This window comes from Leopardus geoffroyi, chromosome C2, assembly GCF_018350155.1.
Source record: "Leopardus geoffroyi isolate Oge1 chromosome C2, O.geoffroyi_Oge1_pat1.0, whole genome shotgun sequence".
NCBI lineage: Eukaryota > Metazoa > Chordata > Mammalia > Carnivora > Felidae > Leopardus > Leopardus geoffroyi.
In genome coordinates this window covers 133,601,987-133,620,628 of record NC_059333.1, presented here as the reverse complement: position 1 = coordinate 133,620,628, position 18,642 = coordinate 133,601,987, and the positions used below count along the sequence as shown (strand labels likewise).

Sequence of the window (18,642 nt, the reverse complement as noted above, 5' to 3'; positions counted from 1 at the left end):
GATCAAACTCTTGGGAATCAAATCTTCCAATTGTCAATTTTCTCTACTTTTAAAATGATCGTTGTGGATAAAATCAAAGCAGAATCCACAGAGAACAGAATTTGAACACTTGGTTACACTGTGAGGAGAAGGTTGAATTTCTATTAGAACTAAATGGAGACATCTGTTTTGTTTAAATTAAGGATCTGTAAGTATCAGCCAGGGACCAAGTTGACAGCCATTTCTATAATAAAGCAATAAATCATGGGGATGGTTAAGGAAGCAAGGAACCCCACATTCTCACTTTGTTCAACCAATTAAGCAATAAGCCATCTGGGTCCTTTTGTTAATTACTGTCAAACACAACTCACACAATTGAATTCTGCCTTTTATTTAATTATATTAATTTATTACAGCAACTTCAAACACAATGCCAATAATTAAGTTCATTTAAAAAAATAGAGGTCTTGTTTAATTTTTATTTTGCAACTATTAATACCATTTACAAGGTTGACATCTGAGAATGTTTAGCTCCATCTCAGTCTCAGGATGTTAGGGGAATTTGCTTTAAATATAATCATGTCTGAAGGAAGAAGACAGTGTCCAAAATCTCTTCTCTCAATGGGATGATGAATCTATCCAGATCAGCACTATCCAAATAAAACTGTTTGCAGTGATAGAATGTTCTATATCTGTGCTCTCCAATACAGTAGCCACTAGGCACAGGAAGCTATTGAGCACTAGAGATGTGACCAATACAACTGAGGAACTGAGTTTTAATTTTTTTTTTAATTCTAATGAACTTACATTTAAACAGCCACGTGCAGCTAATGGCTACCGTAGACAGCACAGGTCTGGAGCGTATTCTAAGGAGGGACAAGTGCAGCAGGCCATTGACTTAAGCTGGTAGAAAAAAATATGTTAATTATGATAGGCCTTGTTTAGAAACCCTCACTTCCTACCTACTTTTTCTTATTTGAAATGCACTGAGTTCTGAGACAGCCCAGAGGAGATCAGTATCTTCAAAGGGAGGTTTCCTAGCTGACCATGTGAAGAGTAAACTCCACCTGGAGGAGAAATGGGCATAAATGGTATCTTCTTAACAACAGAACCAACCCCACTCCACAGCTCTTTATGGACAAACTAGGTAGGCCAGGTCACAGCCAGGAGAGCCTTTCAGCTCTTGCTAGCACTGGCTCTGCTCTAGCAGAGGCACGCTCTTCCCACAGTTGTGGACATTCAACCTGCAGGCACATTTGGGGGACTGAGGCTCAGAGATGGCCACATCAGCCCTAACGAACATTAACTCCCAACTCTGGTTCCTCTCATGTGAATTTGGGCTCAGATGCTGGCATTCCCCTACTGTGGAGATTTGCCTCTTTGCAGAGGTTGCTATTTCTGATCCAGTCCATGCAAACCCTGTAACAGGGCATCAGGAGAGCTTCTCCACTGTATACACCTTGTTATTGGGAATGCTTAGTCTGAGCTGACCCAATGCCAATGACTAATGAGAAATACATTGCATGAGATTCTGGTTGGGGTTAACCAAGCTAGAGAAGGGCTAGGGCAGGGTGAATGGAGGTAGAAAGTCAGGAGGAAATTCTCATTTACATGAAAACATCCTATTCCAGGCGTGCTGACTCTTTGCAGCTGCCAGGCTGAGCTGGAGAATTGGGTCAAAGCTTTTCCATCTTCTCTTCAACCCCGTTCTTTGCTCAGTGGCTTCCCTTCCTTCTTCTGAGCTATGGCTCAACCAGTGAACGTGGAATTTGTCCTAATGAACTTAATCCAAAGTTTTGGGAATGTCAGGCCTTTACACCCTTCTCACACTTTAACTTTCATGGTTGGCTACACAGATAGTTCAAGGTAAGGCCATTTGCAAAAAAATTATCAACCGGATGTATGTATCCTGGAGGTGTTGCCCAAGACGGTCCATGCCTCTCCTTTGTCAGAGATAAAAGCAATTCTCAAGTGCACGATGGAAAACAAAATAAAACAAACAACAATCTTCTGTACTACGTAATGACCATCATCCAGTGATAAAGACAATGAGACAATGAATCTTTTTTTTTTTTTTTTTTCTAAAACAGCCAACAGTCAATGCAATAAGGGGCGAGAAGGAAAGACTTTCTATACTCATTCATGGAGTTTTCTTCTCTACCATCACCAGGAGCGCAAACACAAAAGGGTCAGCTTCATGAAATATATATGCTCTTTTAGTTCCCTTGGGGATGAACTGTAATGGCTAAACTTCTCTTTTCCCTTTGACACAGGCATTCATCGCTCATCCACAGTGTAGACGTTGTCAAATCGCCACAGCTGGCTGGCTTTTCCATCACACTGGCGCAGGTACAAATCTTTGCTGTTTTCCTGCACCACAGCTTCCATGCATTTCCCAGAAAGAATGTGAACAATCATTCCATTCTGAAAAAACAGAAAAGACGAGGGAAAAAAGTCATTTCCCTGTAATCAGTAGGCAAAGAAGGATATTTCTAAGATTTGTGTTAATCATTATGAGAATTACAGAGGTGGTGTGAACTCGCCTAGTAAGGAACTGCATTATGTTGGTTAGTGTAAAAATAATTTAGGTAAATATATATAATATAAATATATTATGAATATAAATATCATTTGAAACCTTGAGATCATTAATTCAATTACTTTATTGAGATTGTATAATTGTGCCATTTCTTAGAGAGTTCTGTTTAGTAACAGGCCAGTGTATAGAGCATGTTCAGTCTTTATACCATATTGGTGAAATTCATTGTTATCACTGTGCTTGTACATTTCTGCTTTCAAAATGATTTAGTTTGATCTCTACCCACTGTGACTCCTGCAATTCAGTACTGTTGCCACCACGTCGCAGTAGAGAGTAAAAGCTCAAGGATACACTGAGGGCCCAAGGCAGCCGTGTTTCAAAGACTATAGCTGCCTCCTGCTCAAAGTCCACCAGACTTAATACTGAATCTAGCCATCCCTTCTTCAACAAAAAATTGATTTCTTTATGAAAAGTTAAACATTTTAACCAACAATGCCAATAATGTCCATTTGTTTATGTACTTTTGAGATAGAATTCACATACCATAATATTTACTCCTTTAAAGTATACAACTTGATGGGTTTTAGTATATTCACAGAGTATATGCAACCATCACTGTAAAAAGAAACCCACTATCATTAACAATCACTTCCTGTCCCTCCCTTCCAGCCACTGGAAATCACTAATTTGCTTTCTATATTTATGAATTTGTTTATTCTGGACATTTCCTAGAAAGGTAGTCATATAATAGATAGCCTTTTGTGATTGACTTCTTTCACTTAGTATGATATCTTCAAGGGTCATCCATGTTGTAGCATACATGTTACCTAATTTTTTTTCTTTGTATTGTAGTAAAAATAGGTAAGATAAAACTTACCATTGTAACCATTTTAAAGGGTAAAGTTCAGTAGTATTAAGTATATTCACATTGTTGTGAAGCATATATTCAGGACTTTTTCATCTTTCAAAACTGAAAGTCTATTATTTATTAACCAACTCTCCTCTCCCCCCATCCCCTGGTAAACACTATTTACTTTCTGTTTCTATGAATTTGACTATTTTAGATACCTTATTTAGGTGGAATCTTACAGAATTTGTCCTTTTGTGACACGTTTATTTCACTTAGTGTGATGTCCTCAAGGTTCATCCATGTTGTAGCATGTGATCCTTTTAAGGCTGAGTAGTATTCCATTAGACACACACACACACACACACATACATACATACATACCACATTTTGTTTATCTATTCACCCATCACTGAATGCTTGGGTTGCTTCTACCTCTTGGCTATTGTAAATAGTGCTACTATGAACAGTAGCTGATGATAATACTTTTTTAATGTTTATTTATTCTTGAGAGAGAGAGAGAGAGAGAGCACGAGCGGGGTAGGGGCAGAGAGAGAAGGAGACTCTGCACTGACAGCACAGACCCTGATATGGGGCTTTAACTCATGAGCCATGAGATCATGACCTGAGCAGACCCAAAGCAGACTCTGCACTGACAGCACAGACCCTGATGTGGGGCTTTAACTCATGAGCCATGAGATCATGACCTGAGCAGAAATCGGATGCTTCACCGACTGAGCCACCCATGTGCCCCATAATACTTTTTTAAAGTCTTAGGTTTTAATGCCTGAAATATACTGGGTATATCTTACTCACTAATCTTGTACTTATTATTTTAACTGTTTCTAAGATGTATCTTATCCACAGGACTTGGTTAGAATGATCCAAGACGTCTTTGAGCATGTATGGGCCCCAAGTCTTAGGTTCACTTGTCACCAAGTAGAGAAGGAAGGGCCTTTCTGTTGCTCCTAAACCACACCACTGAGGTAGTTGGCTGCTTCTGTAACATGCTCCCTGGTCTTACTGGTGACCTGAGCTAATAAACTTCAAAAAGGGACCGTCTCTTCTCTCTGCCACGATCATGGTCAGAGCTTTACAGAGACGTGGCAAATGAGTACACTTTAAGATGCTTGCAGTCCAACTTTGCCACAATGTTGGCTTTACTTCCTCCTGAGGCCTTAATGCCAGGTCACTAAGTTCAACAATAGGGGCTCTGGCCTGTATGGTACTATCTGACCCCTTAGAAGACCCTGGGCCACAGTCCCAGCTAGAGGCACTGCTGAGCCCTTCCTGGACAGATTACTTACCTCTTGGAAGTCCCAGTGCTGTCGATGGATAGCAGGCCCTTCCTCGGTGCAGTTCTGAAGAGTCACCTGCTCTTGCCTGATGTCAAGACACAGGTGCTGTGGGCTGCCAAAGCGTATCTCCTTCCTGCCGGTGTGCTTCAGGTGCTGGGACAGAGAGGATGTTTGTTAGCACAGCTAGGAGACCTTCTCCAAAGCTGGAGATGAAGGAAGGGGAGCTCACAACGGGGCTGACGTCAAGTGGCAGTCTTTAGATTCTCTTAGGGTCAGCCAACACCGTATCTCATAGCCGAATCCACACGTGCAATGCCAGACTGGACCAAGCCTCTGAAATCTGCACGTGCCAGCTGCTGTCGCATTCATATTTCTACACTGTGGCATGTTTCTCCATTAGTCTCTCTTACTGCATCATGGTGAGGCCATAAAAGAGTGCCGTGTGTTGTGTGAGTGCACTACCGCAAGAGCAGATGAGGAACACTTCTGAGGCCCAAGGGATCTCTTTCTGGAGAGAGCTGACCTGGCCTGTCACCTGGCCCAAAACGAATTGTCTGTTGCATCTGATGACTCTCACTCATGGTCATTTTTTTCCTCCAGTGTTTTATACCATTGGATTGTGCATATCTTTGCAGAGGGGCTCTCACTGTAGGAAGCCTGTGTGCCCTGGCCAGAGAGCACGCTCTGACAAAACCAATTTCTGTTTATTCCTGCCAAGTGCAGCCTGAGTGGATCTTATATTAATTTTGCGGTTGGGAGGCAGTGTTGGCCTCAGTGATCTGCGCATTCGCATGGGGCCTCGTGCCTAAAAGGGGTTAGTGTTCTTGGTTTAATGTATTTGGTTTAATGCTCTCCTGTTACTATCTTGAAATCCTTTTTGTTTTTGGTTTTGGTTTTGTTTTGTTTTGTTTTGTTTTTTGAGATAAGGCACAAGTGAAACAAGGGCAGAGAGAGAGGAAAAAGAGAGAGAGAGAAAGGCAGGGCTCACCTGATGTGGGGCTCAAACCCACGAACTGTGAAATCATAACCTGAGCCAAAGTTAGATGCTTAACCAGTTGAGCCACCCAGGCGCCCTATCTTGAAATTCTGTTTTTGTTTTTGTTTTTTTTTTTTTAACGTTTATTATATTTGAGAGAGAGTGTGAGCAAGGGAGGGGCAGAGAGAGAGACGACACAGAATCCGAGGCAGGCTCCAGGCTCTGAGCTGTCAGCACAGAGCCCCACGTGGGCCTCCGACTCATGAACTGTGAGATCATGACCTGAGCCAAAGTCAGAGGCTTAACCGACTGAGCCACCCAGGTGCCCCAAGATGTTACACAGTTTTGAAATTCTTAATAATTGTTGAACTGTGGGCTCCACATTTTCACTTTGCGCTGGGCCCCAAGATTAGATAGCCATTCCCGCTTGAGGATTCTCACACCACACAATTCATATAAATTTGAATCCTACACCCATATTAGATGCAGACTTGTGGTTAAAAAAAATTTTAAGAGTGATTTTTTCCTATACAAAGACCCTGTGGAGACAGACAAGCTTCCTTGTCATCTTCCTGTGGCAGTGGGTGGATTTTTCTAGTCAAACTTTTCACAGGTAAGTTACTCTTTGAAGGTCAAAGCTGGCTTTCTATGGCATCTCATTTCCAACTTCTCATCTGTCAAAGGCTGCAAGTAGGCTCTCACTGACTACTGCATGTAGCTAATGGCTCATGTATCCTGAGGCAGGATAGCTTGGCCAATGCCCTGTGGCTCTATTTTCAGATGCCTCTTGATTTGTGGTCCCTGGAGATTTCCGTTTGTTACAAATTCACTTACTTATGTGTTTCTTCTTAATTTTTTATCTGGCATATCTAGGTGCTTTTAGGAAAAGGGCTTTCAGCTTATCCAGCTCACAATTTTGCTAGATATAGAGGTCCTTGCTAGTCCCCTCCTCCCCACCAAGAATCAGAAAACCCACAAAAGCGAACATTCTGTTCGCATGCCTGAGACTGCATTATTCCCGGTTGCAGAGGAGGAAACCAAGACTTGGAGGGTTTAAGAAGCCTCTGATGTCATACAGCTAGAAAGTGGTGAGCTCTTGCCACCATATTACACTGCTTCCTCACTTAGCACTTTATATCTGTATCCTTCTCCCCTGTGCCAGGTGTGAATGCCTTTTGCTGTGTTCCAGAACACTGGTAAAGGGCAAAATGGAAAGATGCCACATGGGTCCTAAGAACCTGCTTCCCCATGTGCCCTCCAGATGCAGGCCTCCCTGCCCCCAGCCCAGCCCCCTCCCCACCCCCCACCTCCAGGATCCCAGAACCTGCTTTGCCAAGCCTGGCCTCACCGGTCCTCCCTCTAAGACATGTTCTGGCATTTGCCCCCAGGCTCTCGGGGCCTCATCTGACTCATTTGACCCATATCTCTAGCAACTCGTACTTTGTTGCTTATTTTTAACACAGGCCTTTGGGATATGACACCTTAATGCAAAGGCCCCTGTCACAGGCTAAAAGAGATTTGGGGGCGGGCTAGGCCTTTCTGGGTTCACCCAAGTTGTGAAAAGAAGTGGACCCACCGACCCTCAGCCAGCATCTCTGAGCCTTCCCACCACCTCGGGGAGTTATTCTGTGATGGCAACTTTGAAGAGAAGCTTAGCCTAAGATACAAAGAGATCTTCCTGATAAACAAGGGGTCTTCGTGGATGTTGGAATGACCCTGCTGCATCGAAAGCCTTTCTCTGACTCAATTACCTTCTTCTCTTCTCAGACATTTGAGGGCGTAAAATTTACCAACCCCTGGGGTGCTGCAGGAGGAAATATGGTTCTATCCTTTCACCCATTCCTTTAGCTTCTGGGAATTATGAACTAGGGATTTTAGAGCGCCAGGGACCATAGGGGGCTTCATGGGAATCTATGAACTCTGGAAATTGTTAAAATTTTGTGCAGCTGTGATTATATGTGTTGTTTTTTGTTTTTTGTTTTTTTTTTTTCTGGGAAAGGGTCCTTAGAATTTATTACCTTCTTAAATGAACCATGTGACCTATAATAAAGAGTCTAACTCCTTGTCTAATGTCTGGTCTCTTAGCATTCAAGCTCCACTCCTTCACCTTATATCCTTGCTCTACTTCTGGGCAAGCTCAAAAGAAAGCCCCGTGCTTTCTTCTTTGGTGCTGGTGGGAAGTTCAGTCCAGGTAAGCCCAGCCAGAGCTTGGGAACCCTCACCTGCCCAACCCCCCCCCCCCCCCAACCACATAAGAGCCAAAGTCAGCCGCCCCTTCTTGCTGTCTTGCTGTCTTGCTTGTCTTGCTTGCTTGGGAGCCTGTCCTGCTCCACCAGGAAGTCTCATTAGGTGAATAATGATACTTTCCATTCTCTCTTGTTGCATGTGGGGAGTCATCAGTTTCAATATCTGAACCAAATTTGGGGTCAGGGGTTGATCTTGCCCCCACAGGGCAACCACTAGATACAACCTAAAAAGATTAGGAAGCACAGGGAGGGATGGAGGGCCCTACTAGGCCTTCCTAGGCCTACACTTTAACCAGGTGCCACCTGGATTTCTTGATGTCAATTTCAAATAGTCTGTCCTGTGGTGAACCATCTATATCCAAAAACAGGAAACTTGGCTCAAGGAAGGGCCTCCCCCTGTGGGCAGGGTGCCTGTCAGGCATGTTTAGCATCTCTCTTTGGCTGCCCTTTGGGCCATTAGCTTTTTCTGTCACCAGGGTACTGACAGGTCTGGCCACACTGCAGAGTGGGGCCTCGGGGAAAGTCGTGCAGTTTGTCTTCATTGCTGCATCTCGGTCCTTCCCCAGCAGTCATCAGAGCCCTTTCTCCTGGGGAGAGGCCCCATCAGCCCTGGCATCCCAGTACAGCTTATGTGCTATTCCCCAGGGGTATTTGTACTCTCCACTTTCCATCTGACTGTGGAATGAAAGACTTTCTCCTTGTGGAAGGAATCCCACGGACCAAATTGCTCTGTGCCTGGGAAATCTTCTGAATGACGCCAGTGCTCTGCAGCTTGGAGCCAGGGACCCCATCTGTGTGGAAGCCCTCCTCTAGCAAGTGCAGCAGATGGTTGGCCGAGGCCACGAGGCCTATCTGCTCCAAATCCAGCCCTCCTTCTCTGCTTCACACACACACACACACACACACACACACACGCGTGCATATGCAGAGACACCTACACAGACAGACAGATACATGCACAGAGACACAGACAGACAGACAGACATGCACACACCAGGCCTCTGTTGTGCAGTAAAGATCACCCTCTGTGAACTCTGGCTCCCATAGAGCCCCGTTAAATCCTGGAAAGCCACAACACATCTGTGTAGGAGGACTCGGAATCAGAGGACTGAGACAAGACTGTAACCACAAGTTGTGGGTTGGAGGCACCACTGTAAGTGGGGAACACACTCTGGGGTCCCCTTTCCTCCTCAGTGCTTCTGTGCCTACAGCGCCCACTTGGATGACCCATATTACCCCATCTCTGGTTCTAGCTGGCTGAGGATCTCTGGCTGGTCCAGATGTTTCAAGTGGTGCCCTGATAGAAATGTGTGTCAATTTCTTTGACCTCTGATTAGAGATTTTTAATTTAAATAGGGAGGTTTTCCACAAACTCCAGATTTCCAATGTCTTTTAAATTTGGGGGCTAATCTCATAATACTGGACCCACTTACAAAAGAGAAAACGTGTTGAGGCTGGGGGACGGGCATAGCTGTCCTTTCTGATGGGCACGTGCTCCTCAGGCATAGCAGCCTCCACCCAGCTCACTGTGCTCATCCCTGCCTGACCCTGAGGATATCTGAGTTTGCAACCCCTGGGTCAGTCACTCTCTGAGCCTCATTTTCCTCATCTGTTAGATGAAAGCATTGGCTAGATAGTCTCTATTTGCTTCAGGCTCAGATGCTTGTATTCTCTGATGATGGCCCATGTCTGTGATTGTGCCTGGGGGCGGTGTGGGCAGAGCTGGGATGGGTCATTGTGGTGGGGGACATGGCACCACTGAAAGGAGGTGCCCCAAAGGGAAGTGAGGAGCATCCCAGGAAAAACCATTCTTAGGTCTTGCCCGGATGTTACCCTGAGAACTCTGACTACCCACCTGTTGCTGCCGGCTGTCACTGCAAGGAGCTAGCATCATGGTGCAGCCCAGGATGTCCCCTTCTTCCTGGCAGTCAACACAGAAGCCAAGTCCGGTGTTGTGGAGCTGAAAGTGGACATCCATACAGAAGTGAACCCCGCCCTCCACTGTTAAGACACCCTCCATCAGGCGCTAGTCCTCCTCTCCTCCTTCCCTGCAGTGTAGCTCACGGTTCCAGGTTCAGGCCACAGAAATAAGCAAGGCCAAGCTAAAGCCTCTAATCCCAATGGATAGGAGGCAGGCCACATCTGTCATGATGAAAGGACCTGAAACAGGTTTTGGGGCAACCCAGTCACCTCCCTCATGGAAGCCTCCGAGGCTACCCTGACCTCGGGACTGTGTGGCCAGGGTCATGGACAAACATCTGAGTATCCAGTTTCTGTATTGGGAGGCTGCCCATCCCCTCCCCTTCCTCCTCATCTTCCCGGGGGCATGCCTTGCCTTTCCAGAGAACCTGGGCCTGCACTCAGATGGGTAAAGCTCAGGGTAGATGTTGGCCAGAAACCAGTGGAACGTCCGACAACCCAGTCTCCTTTGCAGCTGCAGGCGTTCTGTGCAGTCTGGCTTCTCAGCCTGATGGAGGAGAAAGACACGGGCACTGAGGTGGGGGAAGGCCAACTGGTCACCACAATTCACACGTGGGGGAGGGACAGAGGTAGCTGGGAAGAAGCTGAAGGATTGGGACAGAGTGAGGGGACCAAGGCCACAGTTCCCTAGGGCCGTAGCCAGGCGGGGAAAGTCATGTGTTAGGGGAAGAAGTTTAGAAGGGACAGAGTAGGATGGTCCTCCCTACAAAGAGCTGTGGAACCAGCAGTGTGATTGTGAGAGCACTCCCTCCCCAATCCTTCACATCTTCAGTCTACAAAGACGATTATACCTGTGCTTTAAAGACTTTTTGTGAAAGCTGGCAAAATGGCGGGGCTTTGCACCTAGGCTGGTGTGCTGCAGCACCATAATGAGCCATATGGAGGCAGGAACTGACCCAAAGGCAACTGAGATGAAATAAGCTAGGAAATTGTGGGGTGGGATGGGGGCAAGACAAGTTTACTTTTCTTCCCCTCTAAGTGCCCAATTTCCTCCATTACCATTAACAAATCATTCCTTTGGGCTACTCTATCCCCTTTCCTTGAGATTCTCCTTTATAATACAATTGTCCTGGGATGGGTATCAGGTAAATCCTTAACACTCGAGTATAAATTTATACATTTGGCTATATTGATAAGATACAAGGAAACCTACCTATACATTTAGTATTAAATCCTGGATATCTTGAGGGAAGACAGAGGTGCTAAGGAGGGGTAGGAAGGATCAAAAATAAAAACAAAAAACAGAGATCATATTTCCTGGGGTAAGGAGAGAAAAGGAGAGGGGGCTGGAACAAGAAGTCCATGTCAGAGTTCCAGTTTGATGGCCTTTAGTCTGGCAATTAAACACTGGGCTAACAAGCTGAATGAAGTGATTCCACTTTTTCCATCTTTTACTCCTCAGATATAAATGGTCTGGATCTGCCATACTGACATGCTCTCGGTATGCTTCCCAGACTATGATCCCCTGAGCACCTGGTTCAGAAATGCCCACGGAACTTGTTAAAAATGCAGGTTCCTAGGCCCTATACCAGAGACTATGATTCAGTAGGTTGGGCCAGCAACCCTGGAATCTGCATTTTGACCGTTTCTCCTGCTGAGTTTTATCCACAGAAAGTTTGGGAACAACTTCTCTAAGGCAGGGATGTCTTGTTTATTCAGTACACCTGCCTACCATTAAACCAAAGAGATCTATTACTCTTTAAGGAAATTAATGTAAGTTTTTTATGGTTTCTTGGCTTTCTTAGTGTTCGTTTGAGACCTCATCAGTCATTCTGCAGGGCTGGACTTTGCTGCCAAAGCAGGAACATTCCTTCATGAATTTTCCATCACCTTCACCTTTCTCAGTGGTCAAAGTGGCAAATCTCTCCAGCCTTTTGTTTGATCTCAAATGAGGGGCATATGCTGACAATGAACTTTCCCTTCTGTACAACCAAACTTGACAGGGGAAAAACAAGAGAATGTTAACTCCTCCAACAGTGAAACCTTGACTTTGTCTTTTGGGTGCCTACAATTTCTGTATCTCAAAATCCATGCGAGGGTTTGGATAGAAGGATAGAAATTGTAGAACAAAATTAATTTTTAGCTACTTAAATTTAAACTAAGAGCACAAAGTTAACGTCTCCACCTTCAGGGAGGCAGTGATATTCTTAAAATCTTAACATCGATGTCAGCCATAGGACATTTCCAAAACATGAATGAAGAGGAATGTTCCAAAAAAAAAAAAAAAAAAAAAAAAGCCAGAAAAACAAATGTCTTCTCATTTACCAGTAGGAGGTGCCATTGTCCTTGTGAAAGTCATCAGATGACCAGATGACGGGGAGATTTGTGGATCAGAGAATGGAGCACACCCAGCAGTGTGGGCAGGCTGGTGAGGGGCTTATGGGAGTTGTCCCAAGACCTTTGTGGGTCACAGAAATCTTATCTTCGGAGCCCCCACTCCCAGCCTAGCAAACAGTAACGGGAACCCACGTCTCAGGCTGAATAGTATTTATGTGCCAGTTCCACGAGAATTGGGCTACGTGGCAGTTGAAGATGTGCTGTTTGTGGACATTAATGAAACGTTTAAAATTTTAAATTTTTTTTGTGGCTTGTTTTGGATCTTTTATGTTTATATTTATACTTCTATTTGTTTCGTGTCTTGGATGATTCCACAGTTTGAGTGCTTTGCTCAGGAGGAAAGGGCGCTCTGAGACCCGTCACTGCTTATTCCCTGCCCAGTCTGCACTCTGGCCCCACGATAAAGGATCGCAGCCCATAGATGTCCCACAGACCTCAGGGGGCTCCAGGCCAAGATCAGCCGTGATGCTGTGTGGAGATGCTTGGGACAGACAGGCAGCTCTGCCAGGGAGCCACTTGAGAGGGGCAACTTAAGGGAAGCACAAGCCAGAAGCTTTTGTTTTCCCCTCCAGGTTGGACAGAGAGGCACTCCTTGGCCCACCTCCTGCTGGCGGCCCCGGGCCGGGCCCAGAGGCCCCTGCCAGGATCTCTCCTTACCTGGCTCAAGGAGAAGGCCTCTGGGCTGTGCCTGTAGAAGGTTTCCTTGAATGAGCCCAGCCAGGTCTCGGCTATGCGAACCTTGTTCCGCAGAGTGGCCTCCTGATCACGGGGGGACTGGGCTTCCTGATTTTGATAGATGTGCCCCACCCGAGAACAGGGAAGGATTTCAACAGAGCCGCCACAGAGCCAGGCCTGCCATAAAAGGAGAAAATAAACATCTGAACACAAGTCCAAGGACATGGAGTTAGGGATCCTGACAGGGGCTGGGAAAATGCACAGGAAATCACGAACACGAAATGGTGAAGAGAACGATAGTCCTCGGGGTGCCTCGGAGTTTCCAGATCTGGGAGTTCTGGGCAGGCGAGTGACAGTGTGGGAAGAATGGGTGCGGTTGTCCCGGGACAGAACCAGTGGAGTAAGGGAGCCGCATCCATGCAATACCGGAACGGGCCCTTTCCCAAAAGCACATGGACACGTTTGGCACCTTGAGATATAGCTACGTGGATTAGCACCCCTGTTCCCCAAAGCTGCTTCCTCAGGGAAAAAGGGGTCCCTGGTGGTCAGAGAGTTTCTAAAAGCTTGTGAAGTCTCAAGTGGAGAGCAAAGCAAGTCTTCCTTGAACATAGTCTCTCCTTTAGGAGGGTTTTCACGGTTCTCCAGTAAAATTCATTTGAAAGGAAGCCTTTCATTTCATCCTGGGGATCAAGAGGAAAGCGAAAACATCTCTAGCAAAAGGCAGCATGTGGACTGAAACACACCAAAAACAGAGCTCCCAAACTGTGGGCCATGGTACCCCTGGGGGTGCCCCATCCACCTCAAAGGGCCATGCAGGATATTTTAAATGTTTGAGAAAAACACGGTGACATCTATTGGGTGTTCTGCAAACTACAAGCTTGAGATAATTCATGATTTCCACATTAGATGGCTGCATTTTCGATAATGTACACCTTTACGGGGTTGGGTTTTCAGTGGTTGCTGTGATGAAAAAGCCAGTCTCGTGTTCAAATCGACATGGAACGGGAAATGAAGGTGAGGGTGTCTGGTCTGATTCCAAGGCTTGAGAAGTTGTGCAGTGCCCAACACTAAATTTAGGCACTAAATTTTTAGCATAAATACTTATTTTTTGGAACTATAGTAGTTCCCTCTTATCCATGGGGGACATGTTTCAAGACCCCCGGCAGATGCCTGAAATCACGGATAGTTCTGGACCCTATATACACTATGTTTTTTCTTATACCATACATACATACATACCCGTGATAAAGTTTAATTTATAAATTAAGCACAGTAAGAGATTAACAATAACTAATAATACAATAGAATATCATGATATACTGTAATAAAAGTTATGTGAATGTGGTTTCTCTCTCTCTCAAAATATCATCTTATATTGTACCCACTCTTCTTCATGTGCTGATGGGAGATAATAAAATGCCTACGTGATGAGATGGAGTAAGGGAATGACAAGGCATTGTGACCTAGGGTTAGGCTACTACCCATCTGATGATACCTCAGAAGGAGGATCATCTGCTTCTGGACCAAGGTGGACCGTGGGCAACTGAAACCGTGGACAAGGCAGGACCAGTGAGCTCAATGCACAGAACTGTTTGGCATTTGTTTTGGCCTATGGGTGCCATGAATAATGCCTGAGATGCCAAGGGTGCTGTGAACACAGAATGTACAGGAACTCCTGTGCTAAAGTGTAGATGGCTGATATGATGCCCTTTCCTATGCACAGGTTGGATAGCTGATTTCAAGAGGGAGGCTGGGGGCACAATCAGAATAGGGCATGAGAGACATGGGAAGGGAAAGAAACACACTACATTTCATGACTCGATACATTGCCTGCAGCCTTATCCCTGACCAGGGGCATTTCTAATGGCTGCGTCTCAGCTGGGACCTCACCTACTACTCCACAGAACCCATCTGGCTCCTCCCTTGGTCCAGGACATACCTTGAGAGACAGTTCGAGGTTTTCACCACCCCGCAGTGACATGAGAGGGTCATATGCACCAGTGTTTTGGAAGTAATGTCTGTCCATGGCCACAACACCACTGGGCACCACAGGGCTCCTAGGCAGAGAGAAGACAGACACAGACTGCAGTTCAGAACCTCAAGTATATCGGGAAGTCTTACCATGTGGGAGCTCCAGTGGCCGAGAGAGTGGACTCTGGGCCCAGATAGACCTCAATGCTTTTAATTGCAAGACTGGAGCCAAGCAACCAGGTCAAAATTCCCAGTATTCTTTTTTTTTTTTTTTTTTAAGATTCATTTGTTCTTGAGAGAGAGTGTGTGAGCAGGGGAGGTGCAGAGAGAGAGAGAGGGGGGAGAGAAGATCTGAAGCAGGTTCTGTGCTGACAGCAGCAAGCCCAATGCGGGGCTCAAACTCACGAGCCGTGAGATCATGACCTGAGCTGAAATTGGACGCTCAACCGCCTTAGCCACCCAGGTGCCCCTCAAAATTCCCAGTATTCTATGAGAAGAGAGCTATGTCTGCCTGGGTCCTTTTTACCCCATCCTCAGGTGCTGGTCCTAAAGGGAGGGGCACCGGGCTGCCCCTGAGGTTCCCCTACCCTCTGGTTTGAGCGCGTCTGGACAGACTGCTGGGAACGCCTTGGTTAACATAATACACCCTAAGACAGGCAGCACCAGGCCTGGACAAAGGGAAACAGTCAGGCTTTTTCTTCCCACATCCTGATTTGGGACTTGGGCAGATACCACAGGGAGGGTGGAGGCCGCTGGGGGCCAGGCGTGTCAACCCCCTGCCAGAAGCCATGGCCAGCAAAGTGCCTCTTGGTGAACAGTGATGCAGGACAGCTTGAGCCCGAGGTGGGGCACTCCTTCCCCACTGCTGCTGCCCCCGCAGTAGCCTGGAGCTCAAAATCAACTTCAGGGGGACAGAGAGAGGGGTACATGCCTGGATGTTAGACTTCAATATGATATCACTAAGCTGTTACTGAATTTGACTAATTTGCATGGAAGTTTTCTGCCGTTAGTGGCAAGAGAGATTAAGATAGAAATTACCTAAGTCCAGTTATTAGAAAGTAAAGACAGAATTTTTTGCATATCTAAGCTTGTGGCTTATCAAACTTCTGTTAGAGTCATATTCCTTTGGGCAGACTCTTGGAAGGCCTTCATTCCATGTCTCTGTACTAGACATTCAGAAGCCACCTGGATAATTGGTTGGTGTTGGGCAATACATGACGAAAGTCGACCACGGCAGATGGAGGGCTACTGCCCGGGGGTAAACACCACATGATCCCTTGTCCCACGGGCCCTTCTTACAATGTGACATTGATATTGCTTCCCCCTGAGAGGTGGGGTCTAGTCTTCTTCCTTCCCGTGAACCTGGATGGGCCTGCGATTGTGTTGGAAGTGACCCTGGGTGACTTCTGAGGTTTGGTTATAGAACGGGATACATACTCTGAAACATTATACTGACTGAAAGAAGCCAGACACAAAAGGTCACATATCCTATGATTCCATTTATATGAAACATCCAGAACAGATCAATCCATAGAGATAGACAGTGGCTTGATGGTTGCCAGGCACTGGGGGGAGGAGAGGGTAGGAAACACCACTTAATAGGTATGGGATTTTACTGTAAAGTGATGGAGATGTTTTGGAACTAGATAGAGGTGGTGGTTGCACAACATTGTGAATGTGCTACCTGCTGCTGAATTGTTCATTTTTAAACGGCTCATTTGTGTTACGTGAAATTCACGGCAATAAATTGTTCTTTTAAAGGGGGAGAGGGATACAGCTTGTTTCACCTGGCCTTCTTGAGTGGGATACTTAGTCTTAGAACCCAGCACCATGGTGTGGCCAGCCCCACGTGCAGTGACCTCAGGGAGAGAGCGGGTGAAGTTCCCACTGAGGTCCCCCTGATAGCCAGCATGAACCTTCAGACATTCAAGGAGCCTCAGGGGGATTCCAGCCCCACCCCCACGGCCCCTTGAGCCATTTCCTGCCATTCTAGTCTAGTGCATGGTCCTGCTGAGGCCCCAGATACCACGGAGCAGAGACACCCAACCCTGATGCTTCCTTTCATAATTCATGACACACAGAATCTGTGCGCTTAAAAAAACTGTTGTTGTTTTACAGTGAAGTTTGGGTGGTTTGTTACAGAAGGTATCTAGAACATCTTCTTAAATAGAACAATTGTCCCAAACCCCAAACACACCCAAAAACCAAAGCAAGCAAGCAACCACAAAATTTGATATATTTTGAGAGTTACTGTGTCTTAGCATTCACCTGGCTGAATTCTTCCTTTTTAGCAAGAAAGTACTTGAGGTCAGGGAAATTCCAGTGTTACCTGGAGAGGTAGAGTTAGCTCAAGATCCCAGCTTGGGTTCTCTCACTGCCCCACACAGAGGCATCCACTGATGCTTCCTGGAGGAACTTAAGCTGGACCCCATTCCCATAAGAATATAACACTAATAACACCAAGTGTTGCGCTTGGCACTCTCTCCATGGTTTTCACGCAGGAACTCTTTTATTTAGCCTTCCCAACAACCCTTTTGCCCTCAATTCACTGATAAGGAAACCGAGGCACAGGGTAAGTAACTTGCTAGGAAACTGGTGGGGCTGGGATTAGATCCCAGGCAGTTTGGCTGCTGAGTCCACCCTGAGAAAGCAGAGGTATAAAGCAGGCTATGTGACAGAACCTCACCTGATGGGGCTGATGGGGGACCGGAGGGCCTTCCTGTCTCGCTCTGGCAAAGGCTCCCAGTGGAAATCCAGCTTCCAGTCCAACACCCCACGCTGCAGGTCCTTGGAAGGGTAATACTGCAAAGTCTTCCAGTCAATCACGTCTATGACTGGAGACACCACCCGGCTCCTGGAAAGCATTGTGGAATCGAATAAGGGATACAAACCATTCACTTGCTGGAGGTTAGAAAGATGATCTACACTTGCACTGCCCAGTATGGGAGCCAGTGGCCACAATATGGTCTGGGTTGAGGTGTGGTTGTAAGGGTCAAATATACACTGGATTTAGAAGACTTAGTATGAAAAAAAGATGTAAAAATCTCAGTAATTTTTCCACTCACCGCATGTTGAAATAATATTTTGGATATATTGGGTTTGCTAAAATGTATTGTTAAAATTAACTTCATCTGTTTCTGTTTTGTAATGTGACTATTAGAAATGTTTAAATTATACACATGGCTCATTATATTTCTGTTAGTACTGTTCTAGAAAATATGTTTTTGCATGAGGAGCTGGGAGCTCATTTCATTAAATAGCATGCCCGCCTCTTTCTTTTTTTAATTTAAAAACATTTTTTTTAATGTTTATTTATTTTTGAAGGAGAGAGAGAGTGTGAGTAGGGGAGGGGCAGAGAGAGAGAGAGAGAGAGAGAGAGAGAGAGAGACAGAATCTAAAGCAGGCTCCAGGCCCTGAGCTGTCAGCACAGAGCCTGACGCGGGGCTCGAATTCACAAACTGCGAGATCGTGACCTGAGCCGAAGTTGGACGCTCAACCGACAAAGCCACCCAGGCGCCCCCCTGCCTCTTTCTTTTTTCACAAACCTCTGTTGATAACACTGAAAGACGGGAGAATGGGGTTCTAGGCTCAGCTCTGCCACTAATGGGCTGTGTGATCTTGAGACAGCTGCCATACCTCTCTGGGCCTTGGTTTCCTCCTTTGTAAAGCGGGAGGTTGAACCACGTCCCACAAATACCTTTCTCAGCAGTAACACTCTAGGACTATGGCTATTGACTTCTTTTGGGGTCTTTTCCCCTTTGAAAAGTGTAGACTCCTCTTCAGAAAAATAATCA

At 45.9% G+C, this 18,642-nt stretch overlaps 1 protein-coding gene across 2 annotated transcripts in view; it reads right to left on the bottom strand.

The window, feature by feature from the left end:
- Nucleotides 1-354: 354 nt before the first annotated feature.
- Nucleotides 355-18,642, bottom strand: part of GALNT15 (polypeptide N-acetylgalactosaminyltransferase 15) — a 49,281-nt gene continuing 30,993 nt past the window's right edge. For both annotated transcript variants that reach the window (XM_045503704.1, XM_045503705.1), the window contains exons 4-10: nt 17,535-17,702; nt 14,817-14,934; nt 12,860-13,054; nt 10,221-10,352; nt 9,741-9,845; nt 4,673-4,816; nt 355-2,403 (exon numbers count right to left, since the gene is read on the bottom strand). In XM_045503704.1, the coding sequence (XP_045359660.1) occupies nt 2,257-2,403; nt 4,673-4,816; nt 9,741-9,845; nt 10,221-10,352; nt 12,860-13,054; nt 14,817-14,934; nt 17,535-17,702 (1,009 nt within the window). In that variant the 3' untranslated portion in view covers nt 355-2,256. The remainder of the gene's footprint in view (nt 2,404-4,672; nt 4,817-9,740; nt 9,846-10,220; nt 10,353-12,859; nt 13,055-14,816; nt 14,935-17,534; nt 17,703-18,642) is intronic.